The sequence below is a fragment of the Festucalex cinctus genome, chromosome 21, assembly GCF_051991245.1.
Source record: "Festucalex cinctus isolate MCC-2025b chromosome 21, RoL_Fcin_1.0, whole genome shotgun sequence".
In the NCBI taxonomy this organism is placed as follows: domain Eukaryota; kingdom Metazoa; phylum Chordata; class Actinopteri; order Syngnathiformes; family Syngnathidae; genus Festucalex; species Festucalex cinctus.
The window spans coordinates 15,843,172-15,870,766 of NC_135431.1; the positions used below are offsets into that span (position 1 = coordinate 15,843,172).

General features: G+C 40.3%; 1 protein-coding gene across 1 annotated transcript in view; it reads right to left on the reverse strand.

Moving 5' to 3' along the window:
* The window catches only part of sipa1l1 (signal-induced proliferation-associated 1 like 1), a 54,042-nt gene that overhangs the window by 17,706 nt on the left and 8,741 nt on the right, over window positions 1–27,595 (reverse strand). The window contains exons 2-9 of the mRNA XM_077510856.1: window positions 10,067–11,573; window positions 9,756–9,978; window positions 9,470–9,600; window positions 7,732–7,920; window positions 7,307–7,481; window positions 6,480–6,583; window positions 6,154–6,311; window positions 1,774–2,353 (exon numbers count right to left, since the gene is read on the reverse strand). Of these exons, the coding sequence (XP_077366982.1) occupies window positions 1,774–2,353; window positions 6,154–6,311; window positions 6,480–6,583; window positions 7,307–7,481; window positions 7,732–7,920; window positions 9,470–9,600; window positions 9,756–9,978; window positions 10,067–11,452 (2,946 nt within the window). The 5' untranslated portion in view covers window positions 11,453–11,573. The remainder of the gene's footprint in view (window positions 1–1,773; window positions 2,354–6,153; window positions 6,312–6,479; window positions 6,584–7,306; window positions 7,482–7,731; window positions 7,921–9,469; window positions 9,601–9,755; window positions 9,979–10,066; window positions 11,574–27,595) is intronic.

Below are 27,595 nucleotides of genomic sequence, written 5' to 3' on the forward strand. Positions count from 1 at the left end.
AATTCAAGAGGAACAACAAATGCCCAAAATGTGACATAAAAGCGATACACTTGTTAGCACTAAATCAAATAGCATTGTACAAGTGCGCGTGTGTGGGTAGTAAGACGATAGGGAAATTAATGTCTTCTAAAGAACTGGGAATTATACAAGACAACACTTTTTCCCCCAACCAGTTTCCATGGCAACAGCTTCTTAAGAGCTAGAATGGCTTCTCTGTACGTGTAGGTGTACGAGTCATTAGGAGCGTGTTGTCCAGAGGTGATTCTGAAACTCCTTCAATAGACCAGTGAGACGCAAGATGGCCAAAAGTGCAATCAGGAGACAAAATCCCATCATTGTTGCAAAATAAATAAAACAAAAAAAGCAGGAATAGTAGTAGACAAGCTATGTGTGAGTGGGCCATTGAGTGATCAATTCGATTGCTTTGTGCATCCCTAGTACAGACAAACTACTAAATTATTTTTTTCCCTTAAGTAATGACTTTGTACAACAGTAGTGTAAAAAGTAATAAATCCTATTGCACATTTTTCGACCATTTCTTTTAAGCCGTCTTCCCTCAAGCAGTACAGTTCAGTTCAGTTCAGTTCAGTTCAGTTCAGTGCAGCACGCCACAGTACTGTTTAGAGCAGTCAACCTTGACCTGGCTTGCGCTTCCACCACGGGGTGTGTGCTCGGCGTGGTGATAACTTCTCCAGCTATATAAATATCATATGACTGGAGGATGTGCAGCATATTGTGTAATTTCTTACTGGAATGTGGTTTATATTCAAGAAGCTGAGTTTTGTTTGAGAAAGTATATTTTGTGATAATTCTGTCACGCAACCAGTGCAAACTGCTAATGAGACTTTTAAAACAGGGTAGTGAAGCGCTTGCTTATTTTTTTGGGGGATGGTCCAAAAAATATACTCATATACTTGTACTTATATATATATATACACTCATATAAAATATGCTTATATTCAGGTGTGACTGACTTGTATATATGTGGAAGAAGAAAGAAAGAAGGAAGAAGAAAAAAGCAAGAAGAAAAAGAAAGAAGAACAAGCATGACTGCTGTTGGCCACCTTCTTTATAGCTTGCTGTAGAAGATGACAATAATGCACCAATAGTATTTACCAATTGCCAAAACAAAGTAGAAGCAGAAGCAGTAGAAGCAGTAGAAGAAGTAGTAGTAGAAGAGGAAATAAAAGTAGTAGAAGTAGAAGTACACGTAGTAGATGAGGTAGAAGCAGAAGAAGAAAAATTAGTAGTATAGGAAGTAGAAGAAGAATGAGGTGGTGAAGAAGAATGAGAAGGAGAAGAAGGTGGCAAAGAAGAATGAGAAGAAGAAGAAGGTGGTGAAGAAGAATGAGAAGAAGAAGAATGAGAAGAAGAATGAGAAGAAGAAGAATGAGAAGAAGAATGAGAAGAAGAAGAAGAAGAAGAAGAAGAAGATGAGAAGAAGGAGAAGAAGTAGAAGAAGAAGAAGGTGAAGAAGAATGAGAAGAAGAAGTAGAAGAAGAAGAAGAAGAAGTAGAAGAAGGTGGTGAAGAATAAGACAGTGAAGAAGAATGAGAAGAAGGAGAAGGAGACAGTGAAGAAGAAGACAGTGAAGAAGAAAAAGAAGACAGTGAAGAAGAAGCAAAAGAAAAAGAAGAGAAGAAAAAGAAGGAGAAAATTGAAGAAGAAAAAGAAGGACAACAACAACTACTCACACATGACCACCAGCTTTTCTAATTCCCCAACCAAAATAAAGAGAATCTTAGAGATTCTCATTAAGTGTGAAGTCCTCACCTCCAGACGTTTGAGCACCTCTTTGAAATCCTCCGTGTTATTACTGATACTCCTTAGCGACACACTTTCTCCCCGCTCGTAGAAAATCCGTAAAGATGCCGGGCTGGTCAGCGTCCAGCCAATCACATCTTTGGTGGCACAGTTGAAAACCACCGCTTTGACATCATGGTCCAACAGTATGAGGAAATCATTGGAGATGGCGAGAAGTGCATCGATCTCTCCGCCGGTGCCGGGATCTTCCGCATGGACGAGCCAGGTAATCGCCCCGAGGCTGCGCATCTCAGCTCCCGCATACGGCCGGCTCTTCTCCTTCTTTTTGTGGGCCAGTGAGATGAAGGGGAACTTTCCAGATGGGTCAATGGGCGTGCTGGTGGTGTGCCGCTCGGCCAGGTCGCGCAGGTACTCCTGGCGTGTTCGTGTGGCCATGGCACGGAACTTGTGAGACTTGTGGGCAGCGTTCTCGGCATTGATGACCTTGGCGAGGAGGAAGTCCCGGAACACAGAGGACTTGGGGAAGGTCACGCCCTCTGGGATAGGGGGTCCAAATGAAGGCATGTCTTTAGAACGGGTGACAGCCACACTATAAAGGGAGGAGGAATAGAACAGAACATGTTTTTTTTTACTATGATTCTATTCTGCAGTAATACAGAACTGTACTACAACATAAAAAGCACTCAAATATCAGAAAGTTAAGGTACATGAGATTCATCCATCATTGGTTGCAGATGAACACGCTACATTGCTTGGCCTATCTGTGCTGCAGGAAATTTGGTGCACTCAGTCGTCAACTTGCGGCTATGGTGATGGTACGTCATTTGATTTCTTTATTATTGTAATCCCTTCATACTACCGTATTCTCCGCACCGCATTATAAGGCGCACCTTCAATGAATGACATATTTTCAAACTTTTTCCATATATAAGGCTCTACAGTAGAGGCTGGGGTTACGTTATGCATCCATTAGACGGTGCTGCGCTAAAGGGAATGTCAACAAAACAGTCAAATAGGTCAATCAAACTTTATTAATAGATTACAAACCAGCTTTCTGACAAGTCCATTCACTCCCAAAATGAATAAACAGCTGGGTTTTTTTATTTTCTCTGACGTAAAGTATTAGTATTAGCTTGCGATCCAAGATGGCGGGATCTTCTGCACATGCACGTCACCGATCGTGCAGGGTCACCGATAGAGTCTTGACAGCGAGACCTGTTGCGGCTCAATATTGATCCATATATAAGGTGCAAAGGATTTTAAGGCGCATGGTCAGGTTTTGAAAAAATTGAAGGCTTTTAGGTGCGCATTATAGTGAGGAAAATATGGTAATTATTTTGAGTTAAAAAAAAAAAAGAAAAAAAGGGGGGGGCTGGACGAAGAGGTGCAATATGAATTCACATGTGTAACTAACAGAACACATGGTGTTCCACAGGGTTCAATTCTGGAGCCTCTGCTGTTGTCGTATCTGCTTCCCCTGAGAAACCTTATACCTATGTCTTGAATTTGGAAAAAACACTGATTTGGTTACCCATGAGTATAATCAAACCCTAACCCATTTGCGTACAAAGGTGAAGAAGTAAAATAAACTGTAGTAGTAACCATTTGACAAATGTTTAGCTGCAATTTAAGCCCGTGTTATAGCTGCTTGCCATCAGCCCTCTCGACTCTCAATAAGAGGCCCTTTAAATTTCCTTCTCAGGATGTTTTTCCTGTCTGGTATGTCAGGAACTCAGTTGAGCAGCCATAGGGAGGAAAGAGAGAAGAATGAACGGAGACACTCTGCAGTGCACTCCCAAATCTCTAACCCATGGTCATAGAATATCTAGAGAGAAAAATGCAGCAGGGAAATAACACTAGGGTGCAAAGAACGACATACCGAAATAGACAGCAGAATGTAGCAGACCTCTCATCTGATTTAAGCAAATAACTTGCATCATCCTGGAATGTGCTTTTTAAATGGCAATGGGATCACAGTATCCAGAGGTAATTCATTATCCGTCTCAATCTCTTTGAGACCAAAATGGTTCTATTACAGAATCACTCACAGGTAATAATTGCCAGGTGACATGGGTAGGACTCTGAAGCAATCATCCCACACACACTTCCCTGCTGACAACCATCGGCACACATGTTGACATCATGAATCGCTTTGTCTAATAAGCAACTATAGCTAATAAGTCGCCCACATGTTTCTAAATAAGCCCCTGAGACACCCTGTTCTCACCGGAGAACTGTGGCATTCAATTATACAAACAACTGCTTACTGGCTACCTTTCTCTCTGTCTGTCACAGTTACAAGTAGAGGCAAATGCAAGAAAGGACTCATGCAGATAGCAAATAAGTGAATCAGTAGTAAACATGGAGCTGGATGTTAGAATGTTTACAAACAAATACTTTGCCATGGTAACTTTCATCTTTTCATGGGTGTCATAGAAGTCATGGTAATTGTAATTACAGCCATTAAGAGGAAAACATTATTTTTCGTTGTGGCAAAGGATTATTGAGGTTTTCATTTCTTATACAACTGGAAGAAAAGTATTATATTATTTGAACTTAACACTTCCGTGAGAGCCTAACCACAAAGTGATAATCGCCAAGTGTTCAATAAAACACACAGATAACAAATGAATCCCAAGGGGCACATTCAAGTGGGACAGCCAAAGTGGTTGCGAGCAAGCTGCACAGATACGACATACAAAATTTGGCCGTAATGGTTATTCCACTTCATCATTAATCCAACCATCACTAAAAGCACTTGTACTCCAACACCTGTGAGTCAGTCAACCGAAGACCTGTGACTCATGCCGGACAGTGAAGGGGAGGGAAAGCGTGTCGCTAAAACCATAATGAGAAGACAGGCGAGCATGAGTTATTAACTTAAAGGGTGACAGTCGGCGAGAAGGACAAGAATGTGGTAGCATAAATTACTACGCTTGCGAGGCGACTGCGAGGTCACTGAGGAAGGAGGTTTGCCATAACCAGATCAAAGAATCCACACTCCTGTGGTTTCAGTGATTTTAGGTTTTATACATTTGTAGCGTGTGGGTAGTTGCACACTTCCAATACCCACAACCTGCTGCCTACTGAGCCAGGGCAAAAGACAGAACATGCCAATACCAATTGCAGTAGGAGGCTCGAACATGGGCATGTACTGTATGTGTGTGCATGCTCAGCTATGTTTGAATCGCGTTTCATCATCCTCAGTAAGTTACATTTTCACTTCAGGCACTTAAATTCTCATTATTGGTAGATCACAGAAGGCATGTATGAACAACATTCACTCAGCATTTTCTGAATTGTAGCCCTTGTCCTTCATTCATTGTATGCGTGTGTTGCTTAGTAACCAAGTAGCCCCATGGGGTACAATTAAGCGCTAACACAATGCGCTCAGACAGCAATTAAATCCCCCATTAAAAGATGGTCAAAAGAGGACTATGGGATTAAAATAGATAAGACATAAAAAGGAATAACCAAAGAATGTTTCACCCTTCACGGCAGGATGTTCATTATGTCTTAAAAATTACTCCAGGCTGGCACATTATATTTCATATTGCACATCTTTGTCAATGTGGGGATGTATCATAATGTGTAGTGATGCCGAACAGGCTTGCTATGATGAAATTACAGAGGCAGAACTTTATGAGAGAAAAGATGGGAACAATATTGTTTTCAGATGTAATGAAAAAAGTCAAAACATCCAGTAGGTATAAATCATTTAGTTGAACTATTACAGCAGTTATTGTTTTATAAACGACAGTGAAAAAGATGATCTGTGGTTAGGGCCATTTTTTTTTCCAGTAGTGTTATTCCTTTTTTTTTTTTTTTTTTTTTTACTCCTCGCACTTTTTTGACATGCATCTTCTTCCATAACATAATTGACCCAAGTCACATCCTTCCAATTTCAACATATTCCACATATTCATGCCATCGGGGCTTGTAATTTTCTCATTCCATGTATTCATGGTTTTCCCAAAATGTAACATTTTTCACCGAAAAATTCCCTATTCATTCCCAATGGGGCTCAAGTATCCCCCAATAGTTGTCTATCATTCATTTCAATGTCATATTCAACCATTCAACTTATCCAATTCAGCTTGGGAATGATTTTGCTTGCCAAAAACTCCCACTGACCTATAAAAGAAATTACAATATCTACAAAACAAAAATCCAGATTCATTCCCAATGGCACATTAAAAAAAAAACAATCATTCTATACCTTTCAATATCATTCCACATCAATCCAAATCATTCCACCTAAATATATTTTCTCATTCAGCATTTCAGCCTTCACACCCATTTTCTCCAAAAACTGCAACTGTCAATCAGACACTCATTAACCCAACATACTCAAGTCAATTACATAGATGCGGATTTGGATAATCGCACCTGTAAGAGGTATTGTCTGAACAAGGGTTGTGTGCCCGGACAACCACAAAGACATGTTGGAAGTGCGAACGGATGTTTTTGGGTGTGAAGGGGAGCGCTCCAGGTTCCTGGAATACAATGGTGACGATGTCATTCCCAATGTGGCGCTTCCGCAGCAGCTGGAAATGTTCAAGAACAAGAATTATTGACATGAAGATGATGAGCCATGAATCTGTGGGGCAATTATATGAAACACGTTTTGAGTAAAACCCAAACAGTGCTGTTCTTAATTTGTGACTTTGATGTGGGGGGATAAAAACTTCAAGGTATCAGAAGGTCATAATTACTTGCTGTTTGTTGTTGGGCGTATAAGGAAGCATGGTTGACACATGGAACATGATCTCATAATCCTTGTGAGTGGTATACAAGGAGTGCGTGCCAGTTGAGTCAGCTGAAAGAAACACAATTGAGTGTGAAATTGCCTATCCTCCACAAAACGGTAATACAAAAAGCAAATTAGACACAAGCGCAAGCTATTACAGAAGTAGGTTCCATTAAAAAAAAAAAAAAATTGTAAAGTTAGTTAAATTGCATTTTTGTTGAAGCGATTTATTGTCACAATAATAACAAAAATGAAGATGATGAATAGTGAAGTGAAGTGGCCACTAAATGTTAATAACCACTTCCATCATAGATACAAGTTCTGCTCAGAGAACAAAATTGTCATTGAAAAAGCTATTAAATAAATAGTGTCATTCGGATTGTAATTGATTTACTAGAGAGTACAGGTTAGCTATATTGTTGTGTATTTGCAAGGAATCTTGGTCTTGAGGAACAAATTACATACATAATTGTACGTATGGCGGCCATCTTACATTGCCACTCACTAAAAGTGTAACTTGAATATATTGATTTCTCTGCTGCGTTTTCACATTATATTCTGTTTCTATGACAGAAATGCACACAATATAAGTCCGTGTGTATGGCACACAACCCTATAATTATTATTATCATAACCCTATTATTATTTGCCTAATAGATCGGGATATGTATACCCGAGTAACTCTGTCCACTCAAGCATGTAAACGGGTTACCCAGAATTTTGACATGACCCGAATATTGACTGCATGTAAACGTAGTCAGTGTGAAAGTGGCTATTTTTTACATTACATACTTTTGGCGTCTAGCTGGGCCCGATACTTCGAAAAGCCTTTGAGTCGAACCCTCTCCCCGAGAAGATGAAGAAACTCCTCCAGTGCCGGACCAGCTGATTCGTTGTTGTACATTTCTTCCTCGCTGCTCTGGCCTGACATGCAGTACATCACTCCCACTTTCCGTTGGAAACTCAGCTGTGTCGGGAAGAATATAATACACATTTTAGATCGTGATTATGGTGCCATTTATGAGAAAATTAAAACGTGTCAACATGACATTTTCAGGCTTCGACTTTTAATGATTGCATCAGTTAGGATTGCCATCAAAGGTTGTGTGTTTGTGTGTGCTTTTTTTCAGGATGTGACTACTAATATGTCAGAGAAACATTTAGCAAGACGCTGAGGGGATTTTTTTTATATTTCAAAAGCGTGTATTTCGCTTTACCCCCTGCTCGTCCAGCTTCATCAGCTGCTCTGTGACCTTGGGCGTATTGAGTGCCAGGCGCAGGCAGTGAACATTCAGCTCAGGCACCAGGTACTCCAATACCTCTTTGAGAGGCAGGCCTCTTGCTAAACCGTGTTTCGATGTGGAAGGTACTGCATCTTCTATGATGGAGCCACGCAGGGTGTTCAACTGGACACGACAAAACAGCAAAATGAGTCACGGTAAACACATGATTCAGAATCAATTAACTCATTCACTCCCAACCTTTTTCACTTCGCTCCCGGCGGATTTACTGGATTTTGACTGATTTTGCAAGGCCCACGGAATATTGTGTTCTATTGCTATAAAAAGATTGACCCTAGCAAAAGAAAGATTAGTCTCTTCTTTCATCAGGAAAAAAAAACAAAACATTTTTCTCTGTTTCTATTTTGAAGCAATTAGCATTAGAATATAGCTAAGTTTCCTCATTATTCACAATCCTGTTGAAAACACTGGTTGATACTCTGCTGCCACCTTCTGGTCGTTTTTTGTAATAACTATCATTGCTTTTTACAACCTCTTCAGGTCAGAAGCTGCATCAAAGCCTTCTGTATGCTCCAGCATAAAAAAAAAAACCATATAAATACGTTTTTGGCACCATGGCAATATTTAAAATAGAACGGGTTTATATGTTGTGTTAAGGTGCCTTGGCTCTCATTTAAAAAAATACTACTAATTTAGAGGCATATACCTAAGTTTAGGTGAAAATTTGCGCATGAGTAAGCAAAATCCACATGAGTAGCCCGCAGGCTGGTTCTAAAACTAGCTCACCATTGAGATGCATGTAAAAAATGCTGTATCAGAATTTTGATGTTTAATTTGACAGCTAGTTCTTTTAGGCCAGGGTTGTCAAAGTCAAACCGCACCGAGGGCTAAAATTCAAAGCACACTTTAGGTTGCGGGCAGAAACAGAATTAATGTTTATTTAAAATAAAACAGCACAGTTTTTGAACAGAAATATGACTCAAGACAGACATTAACTTTTTATCTGCAGGTCCTGTATTGATGCCAATACCCCTTTCCCAAGTTTTAAGAAGAGAAGCACTCTAACTGAAGAGAGGACAATACTTCCCCTCAATGGACACGGGACCTCTCCCTTCAGCTTCGATGCACCTCACTCACTCCCACACAGACACAAGTATATCTTTACCAACCCGGCTCCCAGCATTGAAAATAGCAATTAGAGAGACAAGAGGAAAGCAACGAGAGAGAGAACATGCATGCACGGATCGTGCGTCATCCCTGGAGACTCGTAGGGCTATTAGTCAGAGCGTGCTTCAAAATGAACGCAAGGCTTTTTCCTTTTCTACACAAATACCTTTGGCACTATTTTTGTCTTGTTCAGCTGTGAAATGGCACAGCTCAGTCCTTCACAGATGAAGGCTGAAAAAAAGACGGTGGGTGGGCGTTCATCCGAGGGGATGGGAATAAGATCGCTGGCACCTAGTATGGTTCTGCAGGAGGGCACTACCTCTTGCTGCAAACCACAGATGGACGATCAAACGCACAAGTATATCTATTGCTATGAAGTAGTATCAGGTAATAGAAAGTGTTTGATCGAGGGTCTCTAAAGAATAATAGTAGACTACCTAATGTTGACAGCAGGTATCACAAGATATTGCTGTAATAATTACTTTTAAGCACAAAATGAGAAGACAAAATGGACACGGAAAAGTGTAAAAGAACCATCTCAGTTTACCTCACTGGTTCTAAAAATAACCCTGTAGTTATACTGCTGTCCATGCTCCTTGTGTTCCTCCAGCTTCTCCCTCCTGAGACTCACTGCCACCGGGCCCAAGTTCTCGTCCACACCTAAGTAATTCCAGTGTTCTAGGGAAGACAGGACGATAAATAATTAGTAATTTAGTAATTTTTAGATTAATTGCAACCATGTAAAGTGTAAAAGAAAAACGGTGAAACAGTGATGCCATGGCCATTAGGTAAATGTAAATATAGGCTAAACTAAGCTTTGACATCTTGCTTACCTCGTAGGTAAAAGTACTTTCGATAGTAATAGGCCCCGAGGTCAACATGTTCCACAATATGTCTTTTGGACCGGTCAGCATGTTGACTCGGGCCATCTTTCATGGCCTCCAGGACCGCAACACCAGCATTGGTAAAATGACTTGTGAGGGTAGCCTCCAATGGTCCTTCTTCTGGACTACTACTAGAGTTGCTAGAGCTGCCACCACTGCCAATGCTGCCCTGCTAAAAAGTGTCAAAACAAAGAAATATGAAGCATCCTCAGCCAAATTGTCACACGTATCTCTTGGGTAACCAGAAGCGCCAAGCTTACCTGTTTGGCTGGAGCGATGTTTCTCTCCCCCTCTCCCCCAATCTCGTTCCGGAAACATGGGCAGCTGAGCACAAGGTCATTGCTCTTGTCGTCGCCTGGGTCCAAGGCCGGGTTGGTCCCATGTCCTCCTATCCCCTCCTTGCTCAGTTCTTCTTGTGAGCCACAGGGTGATCCATACACAACGCTCTGACTAGAGGAGAGGGATGACGTGGCCGAAGCAGAAGCTGCAGCAGCGGCTGAGGCACCCGTCGTGGTGTTCTTGCGTTTGGCTCCTGACTGCCGGCTTTGGATGACCTCATTGAGGTCAAAGAGTAAAGAGTTGATATCGAAATGGGCAAAGCCTTTTTGGCACATCCAAGGTTTAGGAGGGGGTAAACTCTCATCCCCTTTGCCTCCATCCTCAGCATCTGACCCGGCTCTTGAAGTGTCACCCTCTACCTTCACGCTGCGTAATTTGCGGAATATTGATTCGCCACCTGTCTCTGACTTTGACCTCCTTTTCAAGTGCTTCTCTCGTTCTTTCAGACGACTGGCAGGACTACCTCTGGCTGGTCCCAAGGAGCCATCGGGCAAATCCAGGGCGGTCTGTTTCACGGGTGCAACAGTGAGCAGCTCAGTTAACCTTTCCGGTGCAGGACTTCGTTGATCAGGAGCCTCGGACGATTGATATCCTTTGAGCATATCAAAAAAACTCTCCCCTGAGACCCCGTGTTTATCTATGGATGAAGTGCTGCCGTACTCTCGATGCATGGGAGTCCACCCGGAGAAAGACCAGCCCTCGTTCCCATCTACGTCAAGTTCACTTATTGTTATATCACTGTTACTCCGCTGGCGGATGCGTCGCATACCCTTACGGGGTGACCCAAGATAGCCATCGGGGGACAAAAAACGGTTGTCCTTTCCCTTCATTTGCATCTTGTTCTTCAGCGTGTTTTGGATATTGCGGAGCATGGACGAGTCTTGGGGGCTGATCAGATGCCCCAGCTTGGCTGACAAATTACTATGGGCAGTGACGGCTGAGACAACCCCTCCCCCGCTGCCGCTGCTCCCGCCACTTCCCACAAGTCTTTCTCGATCTCCACTTCCTGATCCAGAGGAGCTGGTGGTGGTGGAGCTAGGTGAGTCCGTTTCCACTGTGATATGCCAGACACCTCCTCCTCCCCCGTCTTTTCTCGGGGGCCAGTCTGCCACTCGAGCCCGAACTCCCATCTTAGGCACTCCGGGGTTGGTGCCAGTGGAGGAGGAGGACGAAATGTGTGCGCTCTCACTGCGGGGTGGCGGTGCCCCTCCATTGGGCAGACGTAAACGGCGAGTGTAAAACTCATCGGTAGCTGGCACCGAGCCCCCGACAGAGCGCTCTGTCTGGGAACGCTTGAGACTGGTCATTATGACGTTGGGGTTCAGGGGGTGGGAGGGTAGAGGTGGGACTGGGGTCTTGCCGAATTTAGATTGGGTTTAACATAATGTCCACAGACAGAAGTGATGACCCTTGCAGACACATTTGGTCCTGAAAAGAGAAATAAAACCTTGTAGTTTCTTTAGTCAGACAATCAATAGTTATTCAAAAAAGCTACAACAGTCTGACCATGTGAGGGATCATAACATTAAAACAAGGTCTAACATGAGAATGTCTGCTCACAAAATAGTGGTGCACTTCTCTTCAACACAACACAGGGCCTCATAAAATATTGACTAACAAAGTGCAGTTTTCTCTGAAAGAAAGAGCATGTCAATTTATTTCTTATTTTCACTGGCCCTGCTTTGAAGAGAATGTACTGTATTGAAAAGACCTTGTCCCCCACAGGGAACCGTGTTAAAATAGATTGGAAAAAAGGATGTTGGTCTTTCAAATGTAAATCACACCACATTGTGCAACAAATTTATACATTCAAGTTTGATCAGAAGCCATTGAGTTTTATACGAACTTCAATTTGGTTGACTTCAAAAACTGCATTAACATTGCAACTAACGTAAGTAATGCAAAACAAAACAATTCTAACATCTGCTCACAAGTGACACGCATACAGCATCTAACTAACTATGGTAATTGTCAATCATTACAAGCAGATGGGACTCAAATACACATCAGTCACAAGTGCTGCAACACACAAAAGATACTAATGCAAAAAGGTAACTGGCTGGCAGTCTGATCAAGCCAACAAAACCAAAACAACATATGAAAACATTGCTTATCAGAACCTAGACTTTTGCTCATATCTACATGATCACTGGCGATCATACCCAACCGACTATCATAGCACACAAAAAGTACATGATTCGTTTCAGCTAAATTTTTATGCTTCCTCAATTCTCATTGATTCTAAGTGTCAAATTAGGTTTACTCTTGCAGTTTTTGCTATCTTTAGTGAACATAAAAGGTACATACATAGTCCACAGCCCAGTCTACTAAGGTGTACTGACCGCTCACATATGAAATTGTTTGAACTATTAAGCATATTTTTCATCAAAAATTTAAGTCAAACTCTTTCAAAATGTACAAATTATTAGCTTTTAAGTGCAGTTTTTTTGTTGTTGTCCATTAACGGTAAACACTTGACAAAAGAAATACATTTGACTAAGCCAACAACACCAGAAGCAACAAATGTTTACAATATCAGTATCAGGCACAAGTATCTTAAATTCTCAGTTGGGGTTGTTCCGAAGTGTCTGTTTTAACAGAGGTTTGGCATAAAAAGAGTGTTTGAAGCTGGTAGCTACAAGCTCAAAGGTAAGTACTTCCCATTTTTTTGCCGGGTGTTGGTGAACGTATAGTGCCTGAGAGAGAGATGAGTCGTTGAAGCATTTGATATGCTAAATAAACCTTTCAGGTTAGAGATAATATGAATTCCAAAGACTTCAAATATATTTAAATCATCTCTTGAGTTGATCAGTCCACATGCGAAAGGTCATGTAATTATTTGCAGGATTTGCAGGAGTGCAGTACTGTACACACAAAACATTACTGATCTCTCTCCAATTAGAATATTTGGAAACAGGTGAGCCATGATGTGTGACGCGAGCCCGAGGGCCCTTTGACATCAATTTCAGTTGACAGTAGAGGGCGGTACAATGTGAATGTTCGACTAATTGACGCATATATAACATTATTCGAGTTCCCCTGAATTTAAAACGAAAATTAAAAAAAAAAAAAAAACTTTTTCTCACTTACCTGCTTCTTTTAAATGCATGTTATGTTCAGTGACAGTTTTGTTATATATAAATCCCAAACTGAATATTTTTTTGTTACTTTATTGACGTGAAATGGGCAAACAAAAACATTTTTAAAGGCTGTACTTGCCAAACTACTATAAACAATACTCAAACTAATGTGTATTATGTCACTAGGGTCTTGTTCCTGTTATTACAATGATATCATTCCGTATGCATCCTTATGTTGTTTTTGGCTGCCATCCAAGGTTGTGCCAATATTTGCATCAGCGCATCTAGAGCAATGATTCACAAACACCTGACGATTACGAAACGTGCACCGACTGACTTCTTGACAGGAAACAATGACAGGAAACATGAAAACCAAAAGAGCTCATGAAGGTGAGCAGTCAAATTCGAAAGGGCCTACGTCCATGGAGTCAGCATAAAACTTAGTGAATGTTTGGTTGAAAGGAGAGAAAAAGCTAATGAGTGAAAAGAGACTAGTAGAAAGAAATGTTTACTGCTAGCAGAGGTTTGTAGAGTAGCCAAAAATTGTACTCAAGTAAGAGTAGCGTTACTTCAAAATAATATTACTCAAGTAAAATAAAAAGTAGTCATTAAAAAAATTACTCAAGTAGAAGTAAAAAAGTATTAGCTAAAAAGAATACTCAAGTACTGAGTAACTGCTTGAACAATGTCTGATTTATTTTTTTTAAATCAATGTAATCAGACAGACAAAAACATTCTTTCTGTTGGGGTAAAACCTCTGTTGACACAAAAAATAGGCTATGAGTTCACAGGCGAGTACGCCATTGAAATCACACATTCAGTTCAATTTGCAAAGTTAAATTACTGTATTTTCCGCACTATAAGGCGCACCTTCAATGGTTGACATATTTTCAAACTTTTTCCATATATGAGGCGCACCGCATTATAAGGCGCACCTTCAATGAATGACATATTTTAAGACTTTTTTCATATATAAGGCGCTACAGTAGAGGCTGGGGTTACGTTATGCATCCATTAGATGGTGCTGCCCTAAATGGAATGTCAACAAAACCGTCAGATAGATCAGTCAAACTTTATTAATAGATTACAAACCAGCTTTCTGACAACTCCATTCACTCCCAAAATGAAGAAACAGCTGTTTTATTATTTTCTCTGAGGTAAAGTATTAGTATTAGCTAGCGATCCAAGATGGCGGGATCTTCTGCGCATGAGCGTTACCGATACCGTCTTGACAGCGGGACCTGTTGCGGCTCAATATTGATCCATATATAAAGCGCACTGGATTATAAGGTGCAAGGTCAGCTTTTCAAAAAATTGAAGGCTTTTAGGTGCGCCTTATAATGCGGAAAATACGCTAAGTAACTATATTAGAGTAGGATTTGTGATGATTAATGCATTAAATCTGAGTGTACACCTGAAAATATTGTGGTCACTAAATTTCTGGAAATACCCATCAGCAGAGCAATTAGAAACTTGTACTTTTAGCCTAAATCTTTTTTGTTTACATATGCTATCATTGCTACATTGAATAAGACGTTATGTTTTCTTACCAGGTTCTGGCATTACATGGAGTCAAGTGTTTATCTGTTCCCAAAACTATATTTACAGTTAATAATTTGAGACACTTAGTGGCTACCGCCAATTCATGCCTCCATATAAAATGTATCGTCACCCGTTGCGTTTATGGCAACAGTTAGTGTTTGCAAAAGAGTCTGTCTTAAGTGTTGAAAAGGTCCTTTTCAACACTTAAGACAAATACCTGCCCAAATACAGCAAAAAGGGAATTTAGGTCAAACTTACCGTGACATGTTAACTCAGGTTCGATGTGGAATTTTTGTATGCCGAAATGTCCGTTTATTTCAGCAGACACATAAGCTTATTATATGAGGCCATGGGTGTTCGGCTTCGTCCTCTCCCGCTGCTATGTTCCAAACGCCGCCTGTGGTCATGTGACTGCATTGTTAGGTCTGATTGGTAGAATGTTAAGGGAGGGAGTCGTCATGTGATTATTGTTGCTATGTCTGATTGGTGAAACGCAGTCATGTGGCAGAACCGCTGTTGGCTCTCTGGTAAAGATAATGAAAAAAGGAGAAAAAGTAACGACTTTCGTGTGGCCAAATATAGCAGAGTAAGAGTAGCGATCCTTCTTCACACATCTACTCAAGTAAAAGTAAAAAGTATTGTGTGGTAAAACTACTCTTAGAGGTAAAAAAAATTTTTTTTAAAGTTACTCTAGTACATGTAACAGAGTAAATGTAACTCGTTACTACCCATCTTTGACTGCAAGGTACAAGCACCAATTTTGGATTATGAAAAAACAAATGAAGAATGATTCAACAGTGAACAAGAATGTGTCACAGAGTCGAGCGTGTTTCTTTCATTCTGCTTAACCTTCAACAGTTATACACCTGTTTCACCAAAAATATATTGCTACACTAACTGGTGAGTCAATTTTCGTCTAGACAAGTATTGTATAAGTCAGTCTTATAAGTATAAGACTGTTTTGTTAGCCTACTAATAAAGACAAAAGACAAGCAAGTCATGTGTCATATTTTTAAAGTAGCTCTGGCATAAAGCTAAATTATCTACATGATGACAGCTTTAAATTCACTCACCCCCAACTGCAAAAAAATGCAGATATTCCGACCACCTCATGTCAAATGGAAACAGTTACGTTGTTTGATTAAAGCTTGAGCAACTTAAAAGCCACACAGTGTTTCATCTCAGCTTGTCTGAATGCAGGGGAGGAAATTAAGGAAGATAAGGAAGGGCGGAAAATAAATCAAACATTATTCTCTTTGAAAAGTGCAAAGCAGCAGACGACCCGAGTGACGGAGTTTCGGCTCAGAGCGTTTCAAAGTGAAAGTGTAATTGTGTGGAAAGATAAATGTGCTATTTTCCAACTGCTTCCTGCTGAGCTGAGATGTGTGACGTGGGCACCGGTCTATACGGCTAAACGGAATCTAAAGAAGGGCCTTCTGGAAGCAGCTGTTGTCTTTCCGCTCAAGGGTGAAATTGCCAAAGTATTGGCTAACCTTGGCTTCCCAAGTTTCACAGTGGGAAATGATGGGAATTGGCATGATTTGACAAAAGATGAGATTCTTCAAGTGTCAACTGCCCATCGTGGTGGAAAATGTTGAAGTCGCCGATATCAAATTTGTCCTACCTTTGAGACATTTTGAAATTGAAATAGCTCGAACTGTCGATATCATCACGGTAAACCTTTATCAGTTAAGCTACATATTGTACAACCACACTTTAGACCAGGGGTGTCAAACTCATGTTAGCTCAGGGGCCGCATGGAGGAAAATATTATCAAGTGGGCCGCATCGGGAAAATAACGGTATATAACTTAAAAACAATTGCCGTAATTTATACGCATATTTTCGTGGACCAGCCCTAAATTACGGAGCTCAACTGTCATCATATTGTACGAAAAATAACATGAATGTAAATGGAACGCGGCAACACTTTGTGTTAAATCGAAATGTTTTGCATATATATTGTTCCCAGAATGCATTGCATGATGTTATAATGATGTTAATCCTTGTCATATCTATTTGTGTAACCAGGAATTGAATTTGTGTCGTATTTAACACATTTATGTCGGTGTAAGATTACAAAAAAATAACAATAATTAAACAAACCTTAGTTTAAGTTGTGTGTAAAGTAATGACATCCAGGATGACAATTCTCCGTACAAGTTGCATTGCTCATCTGAGGGCTACTTTTGAAATTACAAATTTGTACGTTTTGATTGTGGCCGACTGATTAATTAGTCTGCCATTACAATTTTTAAAATTTTTTATTTTATACTTTACAAAATCATCTCGCGGGCCAGATTAAACACATTTGCGGGCCTGACCCCGGCCCGCGGGCCGTATATTTGACACCCCTGCTTTAGACGATCAGGATTTTGTAGCCAATCACTGATTTCGGGAAAGGGGGAAAAAAATAAAAAAAAAAGATAACCAATCCAAACAAAAGATGGAAGAGGATTAGGGCCAGAGAAAAAAAAGGTTGGCAGGATTCTGACTTTATTCTCAGAATTTAAAGTGAAGTGAGAATTTTGACTTTCTGACTTCCCCACACAATTCATAGCAGATAAAGATGGATGTAGAAGAATTTTTTAAAATTGCATATAAAAGACATCTACTGAAATGCTTGGGGGGGGAGAACAAAAACATTTAATATTAAGCAAAACAACCCGAGTCCTTTTCTGGTAAAAAAATATGAGTAACGTCTGGGGATTTACTGCCTGTCATACATTGATGATGACGATGTTTATGACGATGATGATTGAGAGAAAAAGCAGGGGTGCATTTCGAGAGGCGTGAACCCAAAAGGTAAGTACCACTTAGTTTTTGAAGGCCACAGAATGGGAAAAAAAATGGCACAAATTGCTATGGCGTCATCTAACTCAAGTTTGACCGAAAGCAGCTAATAATAGTACATAACATTACATCTTGTTTCTTTGTTCCTTTCACAGACACTAAATCACATTTTGACACCTTATTTGGATTGCAGTTCTTATGTCATCATTGGTTTATCTCTCATGTGACGACAATGTTCTCACATTTTTTTGATCAGAATGCACAAATGGACAAAATCGTCCATCAAATTGCAATCAGAAGAAGGAAAGCCATAAAACGTGTTCAGTCAGCTGATGAGGCTGATGAGCCTCCTCCACACAGCCAGCAAAGAGCCTCTCTAATCTGTGCCAATCAGGTGACGCCTAACAGCCGCTTGTTGTTGCGTCGGGATCCAGTACATGCAACTACGCACACACACACACACACACACCTCCCCTCAACAGCCAATGCGGACCCTGGCTGCTAACAGCTAAATCAGGCATGGCACAGCGGATGACAGAAATAGCAGTATTGAGTGGTGAATAATAAGAGAAAAGGAGCTTTGGTGTAATTAACACGGAGATGCTGCAAGAGAACACGAGAGGACGGACTTCGGGGATCTACAAAGTAATAAGGTTTACTTCTAGTTGGAAAATTAGGCACAGAAAGAATAGCAGAATTATTTATTCCGAGTTGGATTACCACATAAGAAGAGCAAGGTGCCGATTTCCAAACTGGCACATTCTGCGTGGGAATGTGAGTTGGAACAGCGCTGCAGAGAGGAGAGGAGTGTGTAGGACTGGAAGTAGCGCACACTTCGCAGTACAGTGCAAAACGATAAGGAGCAGATCACTGGTTGTGGAATAAATAATACTAACTACTTGGAAAATACCATGAAATAAAAAGTGTATATGTTTTCATCTGAAACCCAAATGTCTCCACTATACAACAAAAACAAAGCGATTGATCTTGCTGTTCCGATACTTTTGCAAGAGACTATGCAACATACAAGTGTGGGGTGAAAGCAAATGTTTATTCAAGGAGGTTGCCGCACTGATGTCATCAAATATGTAAATGGTGTTCCTTCCTGACTGCTCTACAGCCGAGGGAGCTGTCTCACATTCCAACAGGAAACGCATCTCAGACACTTCCTGCTTAGGCTTCAGGAAGTGACAAGTTGCACATGGAATGGGGGAGCCTGTCACACTCAATATTCAAGTAGAGTTTGTGCAAGAAATATATTCTGTTTTTGTACTGGAAAACAATTATCAATATTTTCGCCCATTTGCGGATATGTTACGGAGCAAGCCAGTAACTGAATCATAAATAATATGATTGTGCATTTTGAAATAATTTCCTGTTTTCTTTTTTTTTAATATTGAGACGGAATTAAAACTCGTTTAAGCCAATTCATCGAATAATTGACAAATTAACAGAATAATTAATTATTAAAATAATCATTAGTTGGGCCCCTAAATGAACTAACAATGTATTATATATTTATTAATATATATATATATATATATATATATATATATATATATATATATATATATATATATATATATATATATATATATATATATATATATATATATATATATATATATATAGTTGTTGTTTTTTTAAGAATCGGTTACTGTATCGATTATTCAATTAATTTAAACTTTATTTTGTATTTAACATATTGTATAACATTTTTTCCAATTGTTTATTAACCAATTGTTGTTTATTTGGTATTGTTTACTAACTACTAAACATCATTTTCGTTTTTGAACATTATTCATTTATTGTTTCAGTAATTTTTCTAAATAAAACCAGATGTTTGCAAATGTTTTATTTTGATTAAACCCCCCAAAAATTAAGTCAGAAATCAGAGTAATTACTATTTATATTGAGGTTGAAATCGGAGTATTTGCCCAAAACCATGGCTGTAAACGATTACTCAAGTATTAAAATAGTTGCTGATTAATTTGATAATTGGTTACACAACTCTAATGAAATTTATTATACTACATCATACTAGACAAATGCAATGGCATCATTTTAACATTGGCACTACAGTTTTTATTATATTTTTGTGCATGCACTCAATGTTATGGTAATATATGATTTCATTTGAATAATTTTATGTCACTGGGATGAAGTAGGTTAATAATTAATCCAGGACAAGTTTGCAAAAGTTTAAGTTTATTGTCATAACCAATGTATGGCCATATAATAAACCGTATTTGAAATGGAGCATCGTGCTGACAGGTAGCCTGGCATTTTTGCCCAACTATAGCAGAAAAAAAAAGGATGAGCAGGATAAGATGTGCCATTGAAAACTAGAGTAGGATGTGCTATGATTGCAGCGGGACTGGAGAGGCACACGCTCATTTGTGCCTACAGCGACGAGTATTCGATTGATAACGAATGGGCCAGAATGAGGTGGTGGAGAGAGCGTGAGCGGCAGATATAGATAGGGGGAGATAATGGGGGAGAGCAGGATTGATTCCTCACTCAATATGAGAGCATGTGGGAGGAGATGAGTGAGGCAACATGTGGGAACGAGTGACATAGATGCAAGAGGCGAGTTGTCGGTCCATCAAGTCAACTACCCTTAGTCCTTTTCAACCATCTTTCACTCCGTGCAGCACCGCCACCGAAGCACAGCCGGCAGAAGCAGCAAAGTAATCATGATAAAAGCCCTGCGAGCAGTCCCTCTGCACGCAAACACATCTTAGCTGGCACTGTAAGTGACTTTTCAAGGACATGCCTCACTTACTTGGGGCCATAACATTTGACAGGGAGGCAGACACTAAAGCTACCGCACATCCACATCGCCACACGACCTCCTTGAATCACATTAGAACATCTGTGGCCAGACTAATATGCATACGGGTCTTCATTGAGAGCAGTAGTTCTTAACCTTCCTATGCACACCACTGTTTTCATGAGAAGGAACCCAGGGATGAACAGATACAATGAAAACAGCAGAGGCCCCACAACTGAACCCTGTGGAACACCATACGTTCCGTTATACATGTGAATTCATATTGCACATAGTCTACTGTCCAACTTTATTTTTTTTTCTTTGCTTGACATAGCAGTATGAAGGGATTACAATAACAGCCACAAGTCCTCACCTCAACGGTCATGACCGTGAGGTCAAGTGTCTGTGTTGAACTGATGTAACCATCTGGTGTCAACTGGAAAAACACTATGTGATGTCAGGAGCTATGTGATGTCAAGAATCTTAAATCCCTTTACTTGGTCAACAGCCAATCAGATAATTCCATGTCAGTCCTGGTACCCACATGTCTAGCCACAGCCAATCCGATCATTTCACTGTCTATTTAAGCTAAACCGAGAAGTGTGTGTCTGTCAGATTATTACCTCGGTTTCTCTGTGCATCTCCACAGCGCAAGGGGGCTTAGCGTCTCGTGATTCTCGATGCATTCTCAGTGTTTATCGTCTAGTCAAGTTGTTCTACGCCTCTCGGTGTTATGTGAATAAATAGTTAAAATCTTATTTGTGTCTGCGTTTTGGGATCCAACCTCAGCACCTAACATCAACTGTAGTCAATGATGGCCAAGCAGGGCGCATCGTCACGAATCATTTGAGTCGTCTGTGTGTCTTGACCTCTACCTGAGGTTTGATCAAACCCATGTTAAGAACCACTGCTTTTAGAGAGCTCCTATTTTCAAGTCAATGGTGTCCTTTTCTCCATTATTAATAATACGATGTCTTCTTCCCCGCCGTGCCATTGCCTGCTCTCTCCACTCCCCATCATCCATGTCTCTCACACCTCTCACCAACTTGTACCAAAACAGTAATGTCTGTTTCTATGTGTGGATGAGAGCGTAGGAGGAGAGTAGAGCAGCATTGCTGGCTGGAGGAGGAGGTGAGAGATAAGAGAATAGAAAGCAGAGAGGAGAATAAATACTTTTGAGGGTGAAGAAGAGCATTTATCGGAACAAAACATGCTGTTTTCACATCTCATGGACAAGGACCGCCTCCCTTTTTCAGAACAAGCACACCAATAACAATTGATCCGAAAGCACACAAAAGGCTGGGAAAGCGGTGTGAAAAACAATTCTATGAATCAGGAAAAAGTCACATAAGGACATAAGCATAGAAGTATCAATAACAAATCTTTTCAGAATCGATTATGGTCATTTTTGTGGTCGACATAACCCAGTTTGCAGACTTCCCCCCCAGCCCTAAGAGTTTGCAGTTAAAGTTCTATCATGCTCATCAGAGGTGGGCAATTTACAAAAATATGCTGGTCCGGTCGGTCCGTCATTCGACAGCACCCTGGTCACCCTTCCGTCATCGTCAGTCCCTCATTTTTTTCAAGTCTAACCAAACTGTAATCATCAGTCCGTCATTTGATTTTAACCACACTTGTGCCGTCATTTCGCCACTACTATTTTAGGCATTCCGTCAATACAGACGGATTGTCCGTCAGTGTGTCATTTGTCAACAAAACGGGCATCCGTCAATGATGGACAGTCTGTCAGTACTGACGGAATGCCCACCTCTGATGCTCAGGAGCTTTGACAGTACAAACCTAACTGTAATCCACGATTGTTATGTCCGTGTTTCAAGTACTGGGACGACCACGTCGTCGTCGTAGGAATGACACCTATTGGACCAACTGGAGATAAAACTCCATGTAGTGAACAAACAGTGCAAGGACATAATTTTGCGTGACTTAAGACACTGAACAGCAATTTAGACGACCTGCATTGAATCTAGAAAAACTCCCGTCTGATTAGGATTAGCTTGAAAGGAGCTACAATCAGCCAAACAATTAACGTGACAATTTTCATAGAATCTTGTCTCAGTCAAACGCTCCTGAGGTTGTACAATGTGAATTTCTATTACGCCAAAGAAAAATCTGATAACTACATCTCTCAATCAAAACTGCACATTTCTATTTCAATAAGACACTTGTTCTGAATCTCAATGCATGCGGTGTACTGGATGAAGTGGCAAGTTGTGTTATCATCTCCAACACCTGCTTATCTTTTGCACCTGATGCCGTCTGCACCACTGTCTACCAATGCGACGGGCTGTAAGTCCAGACCTAACTCTCCCTTGGCTGTTTATGCATGCTGGCATTAGGCCTAATGAGGCTTGCTAATGGGCCGTTCATGCCAGTCATAGGGAAACCTCCAACTCTATGCAAACTTGGAACACAGATACACAGCTGCTCTGAAAACATACGCACACAGACAGTACGTGTTGGACCACTGTCCAGAATGACCTGGTTAATGAAAAGTACAAATCCAAACTGCTTTGTCCTTTTCTGATGAGGGTTTTGCTAATACTTGCTAAAGTAACCACTCATAAAAGCAAATAGTCCTGAGCCTCTTAAAATCAACATTCCATCTACACAAAGCAACTGGCCGACCAATACTTGCTTTCAAAGTGAGCATGTCAGCATCCTCAAGGTTAAAGTAGCCTGGCAACAGAAAGCGCAGCAGTTAAAATACCAGTTCCAAAGGAAGTGAAGTCGTGACTCTTTAATTTCAAACTTTTAAACCTGAATTGAGCAAGAAAATTTACTCCCATCCCTATTACCAACAGTCTACTGTCTATAAAAGCAAGAAGGCTAATGTAGATTTGAACTTGAATGCAGTTGAAGTATGGTCACTCGAGCCTGGAAAAAAAAAAAAGCAACAGGTATGTATAAAGAATCCTGATTAGGCCAGCTTCACTTTTCAACCGCAAGAGTCAGCATCAAAGCAAGGAAATGGTAAGACTTTAATGAGGGCTGGCAGACAACACAAACTGAATTTGGAGGTTTGGAGAGCAGACAAAAAGCATGGGAAGGCAGACAAGAGCAAAGCAGGTCAGAGCTGGAAGGCCATAATTTGGACTGGCAAAAGAATGCATATCCTCTAAAATCTCAGATAAATGGCTTGACTCTTGTCTGTAAAAGTTAAGCAATTGATGTTTGAGCTCATTTGTTTCAAATATAATAAATCTAAAACATCTGTTCATTCTTACAAAGAAGGTTTCTCAGGGACGATTTGCAGCAACTAAAAAATTTATACCACAATTTAAATGAATGGTTTGTGATCAATAATTTGAGAACTTCTTCCACATGGAAGTTAACATGTGTACAATTTAATTGAAAACCAATGTCAAATATCTACAAAAGTAGAATAGAGATTAAAACCAGACTGGCACTAAGTAGAGGCCTTGGTCTCTGTATTCATTTGAGTTGTTTGATTGGTCCATTCCAGTCCTTAAGTGGCAGTAATGCATATTACAGAGTAAGCGGTTTCCATACTTTGCTGGCTCTGGTGGGGTCACTTATCCTTATTTGTTTGCTACCCTACCCTGACCTACTGAAAATAGATTATTCACCATAGTTTTTCTGTAATACAACTCAGATCAGCAGAAGTTATTTTACTTTGGCTCCCATATTTTTTAAAGGCTTTGATTAAAAAGTATGGACTCCATGGCTTTCTCATAGACATCTTGACAATACAAATCATGCCTGGACAGAATGCATTCGGAGTCAAGCTCCAGCTCAAGTTGCAGGTCATAAAACAGATAGTGTCCAGATGTTTGGCAGGACACAAAATGCAGAGGAACATTTTCTCTCCCTTGTCAGCTACTGAAAATACTTTTGGAGAATTTCACTTTGGAGTCTCACTGCTTTGAGGATGGCACCAAGTCCAGTCATTACAAAAACTGTCCAGTCATTGTACAGACTGAAAATCCTTCGAGGTCTTTCAAATCACTTCTAGTGGTCAGCAAACTTACCAAAATTTACCAGTTTCCAAAGTAATAACACTGCATAATCCACTTGTAATTTCTTAATGACCAAACAAAGGGACTTCTGCACCAGTTGTTGATGGTGTAGTGCTGCATTTGACTGACTTTAGTTCAGATCCCATTCAGCGATGGTGTGAATGGTGTGAGAGTGTACGATTGCCTGTCTCTCGTGACCTGTGGCTGACTGCCGACCAGTCCCGGTTGTATTCCACCTTTCGCCGAAGTCTGTTAGGAAAGCTACCCATGAGCCTGAACAGGACAAGCGATATAGAAAATGGATGGATGGTTGGACTTTTGTGGCATGGTGCAACGGTTACAAAAATAAAACGGAAAAAACAGAAAGCAGTGAAACAATCTAACTTTCCAGACAATGAATAAACTATTTCCTTCAAATGTCCAAGCATACGTTTATTGTAAAGAGGCAAATAATTAATTGGTAGTTATTTGACAAAGGCTGATAATAAATAAGCCAGGCACAAAATTAACTAGACTAAAGTAGTACCAAAGTACCAAAAATGAAGCATGCAAGTGATGTTTATGTAATCTCTACCTCCTTAGCTTTTGGAGAACACTTTGCAGGGTATTAAATGTAACTTGATTAAGTTTGTAATCGGTCACGATGAACAAAGAGGGTACTTTAATGGGTGAATTAGCAAGTAGCGAGAATTTAGAGAAACTCTTAGTCCACATAATCTGCAGAATCCATTTGAAAGTCGTTTGAAAGCCTCTGTGAGCCTGTATAAGCAATTCTGTCTTCTTTGGCCACCCATCTTCTCTTTTTGGTCTATTCTAAAACTATCTTGATTGTCTTAGCCGAGGATCTCATTCTCTACATAGTCTTAGTCAACCTTTTTTTTTTTTTTTTTACATTCTTCTGTCAAGGAGACAAGCCTTAGTTTTACTCTTTCCCACAACTATTCCCGACATGAAATCAGGGATGCAGCTGCTGTGCTTCATCTAGTAGGCGCTTAAACCTTAGTTTATATGCAAGTGTTTCAGTTCCACGCCAAAGTCAGGAGAATGACAGAGATGTGGAGAAGGAAGTGAGATGAAATGTGAGAAAGTCTGTGTTAGTGGGGGGTCATCTGTGCAAAGTGGGGAATTGGGACTTTGCGCAAGGAAGATAAGCTGAAACTAAATATCAGATCTTTTGCTCACACAAAGCTGAGATTCTCAAGAGGCAGAGAGAGGAAGGTGAGGCAAATAGAGAAGGTGAGGGGGAGAATCAAGCTAGACTTCAAAAGTTAAAATTTGAGAAGACTTTGCTCACATCAGCGGGCAGCCAGAAAAAGAAAAAAAATGGGTGAACAATCGAACACAAATGGCGCTAGAGATAGTTATTAAGAGTTGTTTGTGGTGAGACTGCTCAGTTTTCATCACAGAAATAAGATTCATGCTATGTGTTTGTTGAACAAAAGCAGACACTGCCCTTATGTGCATTCCACCATCTTTTCCAAAACAGCAAACATTTTATAATAGACTTCAGATTTAAATCTTGGATGGAGAACCATTAGCAAGCTGTGTCCGTGCTATATAAAAATCGATATCAATCAACTGTGTTAACTGTTTTGATCAATTGGATTTATGATTCCAGCCAGAGACACCTACAGGCTGTACAGGCTTTTTGCGTTTGTGACAGAATGGAACCTTGATGTTAGTTAAAGCTCGATGTTAGAGACCTTATTGAGTGTGACTACTTCTCCGCAGTCTTGTGAAGTACTGAACATGTCTCTGCAGTTATCACACTACAGTTAATGTGAGTAGGAATGTGTGACGCCTTTTGGGAACAGTGTGGCAAAAGCCTGATAATGACTGTGATAAATCAGTGCTACAACATCTCGGTCTCTAAGCAAATGAGACTACTTCTCCACATAACATCCCACATATATGATGCCATATTTTATTTTATCCACTATTTACACTGGGCAACGAGTACATTTACAGTCACAGTATACCCGATGTGAGAATCTATTTCTCTTGGATCAATCTTTAAATGAAAATCGTGCTAAAAGAGGACTAGAAAGAATCTCTGCATTACTGCTATAACAAAAATGATTTAATAAAAAAAACAACAAAATACACCAAGTGAATTCTACAAGGCGAGTCGAGGATGAAAATGAAAATTTGCACTTGTATCGACAAGACCCTGGATAAGTTGAAAGGCATCAAATGCCTCTGACACCGTCAGTCCAAAGACAAGAACCCAGATTGACAAGTGCATGTTTAATGTCCGTGAGAAAGCGTGAGCAAGGTTTCTTTAATAATCACTGCTGTAAGGACGTTGGGCGGATAGGGTGGCAGACCGCTCTGTGACACTTTGACAGATGTGAGGCTTTGCACATCTCAATGGGGAGCAGAGAAAGGACTTTTAAATAAAAGGTCCACTGCTAAGCTTTCTGAGCAGTGGCCTTAGACCTGCGGCTCAATGAATGAAAGGGTCAAGGCAGCCACTGCTCGACTATGGGCATGCTGGGATTTTACTTGCTAAACAAAACACTCGTCGGGGACTGGACGGCCCAAACATCCCTAATGCTAATTGATTTTCATCATAACTTAGCTATAACACCTTACAAACTTCTCTACTACATTGATAAAGTACAAACTAACAGGTTAAAGTATAACAATAATATTTTGAATCCTACATTAGCCTGAGTTCCAGCATTTCAGCAACATGGCTGTGCTGTCATAGCAACGTGGCTGTAAGAGAGAGACTGGTGCTGTTTTTATCTTTCGCCCATTTAATCCGTACTTATTTCCCCACTTGATCCATCAGTTCCATTTTAACCTGATCAATGACAGCGTTGGGGAGTAGCAGCATTAACAAAGTTTAATTTCCCAGTAGCGTATCAAACCGCTTTTTAACAGTGAACCTACTTTGAAGATCACATAGCCCGGTAGCATACAGCTGGTTCTAAACCTTAAATGTGTCACTTCCATTTGACGTTGTGTACCTACCCTTCCTGATGTTTTCCACCCTAAAAAGTGTATAAACAGATGCCCGTGAATATTCAGATAATGCAGCAGAACTGGGGACAATGTCAAATGTGTGTACATCAATCCATCAAAATGGTCCTACCTGAACAAATTCATGATACTTAGAGTCCACACAGACAGGATGTTACTGTCAAAACCCAAGCTATCTAATACAAATGAATGTACACACATTCAGGTATTCACAAAAATGACAGCCAGCTAACAGTCATCACTCAACTCGGTCATCAAACATTGAAAGCTAGCTAGA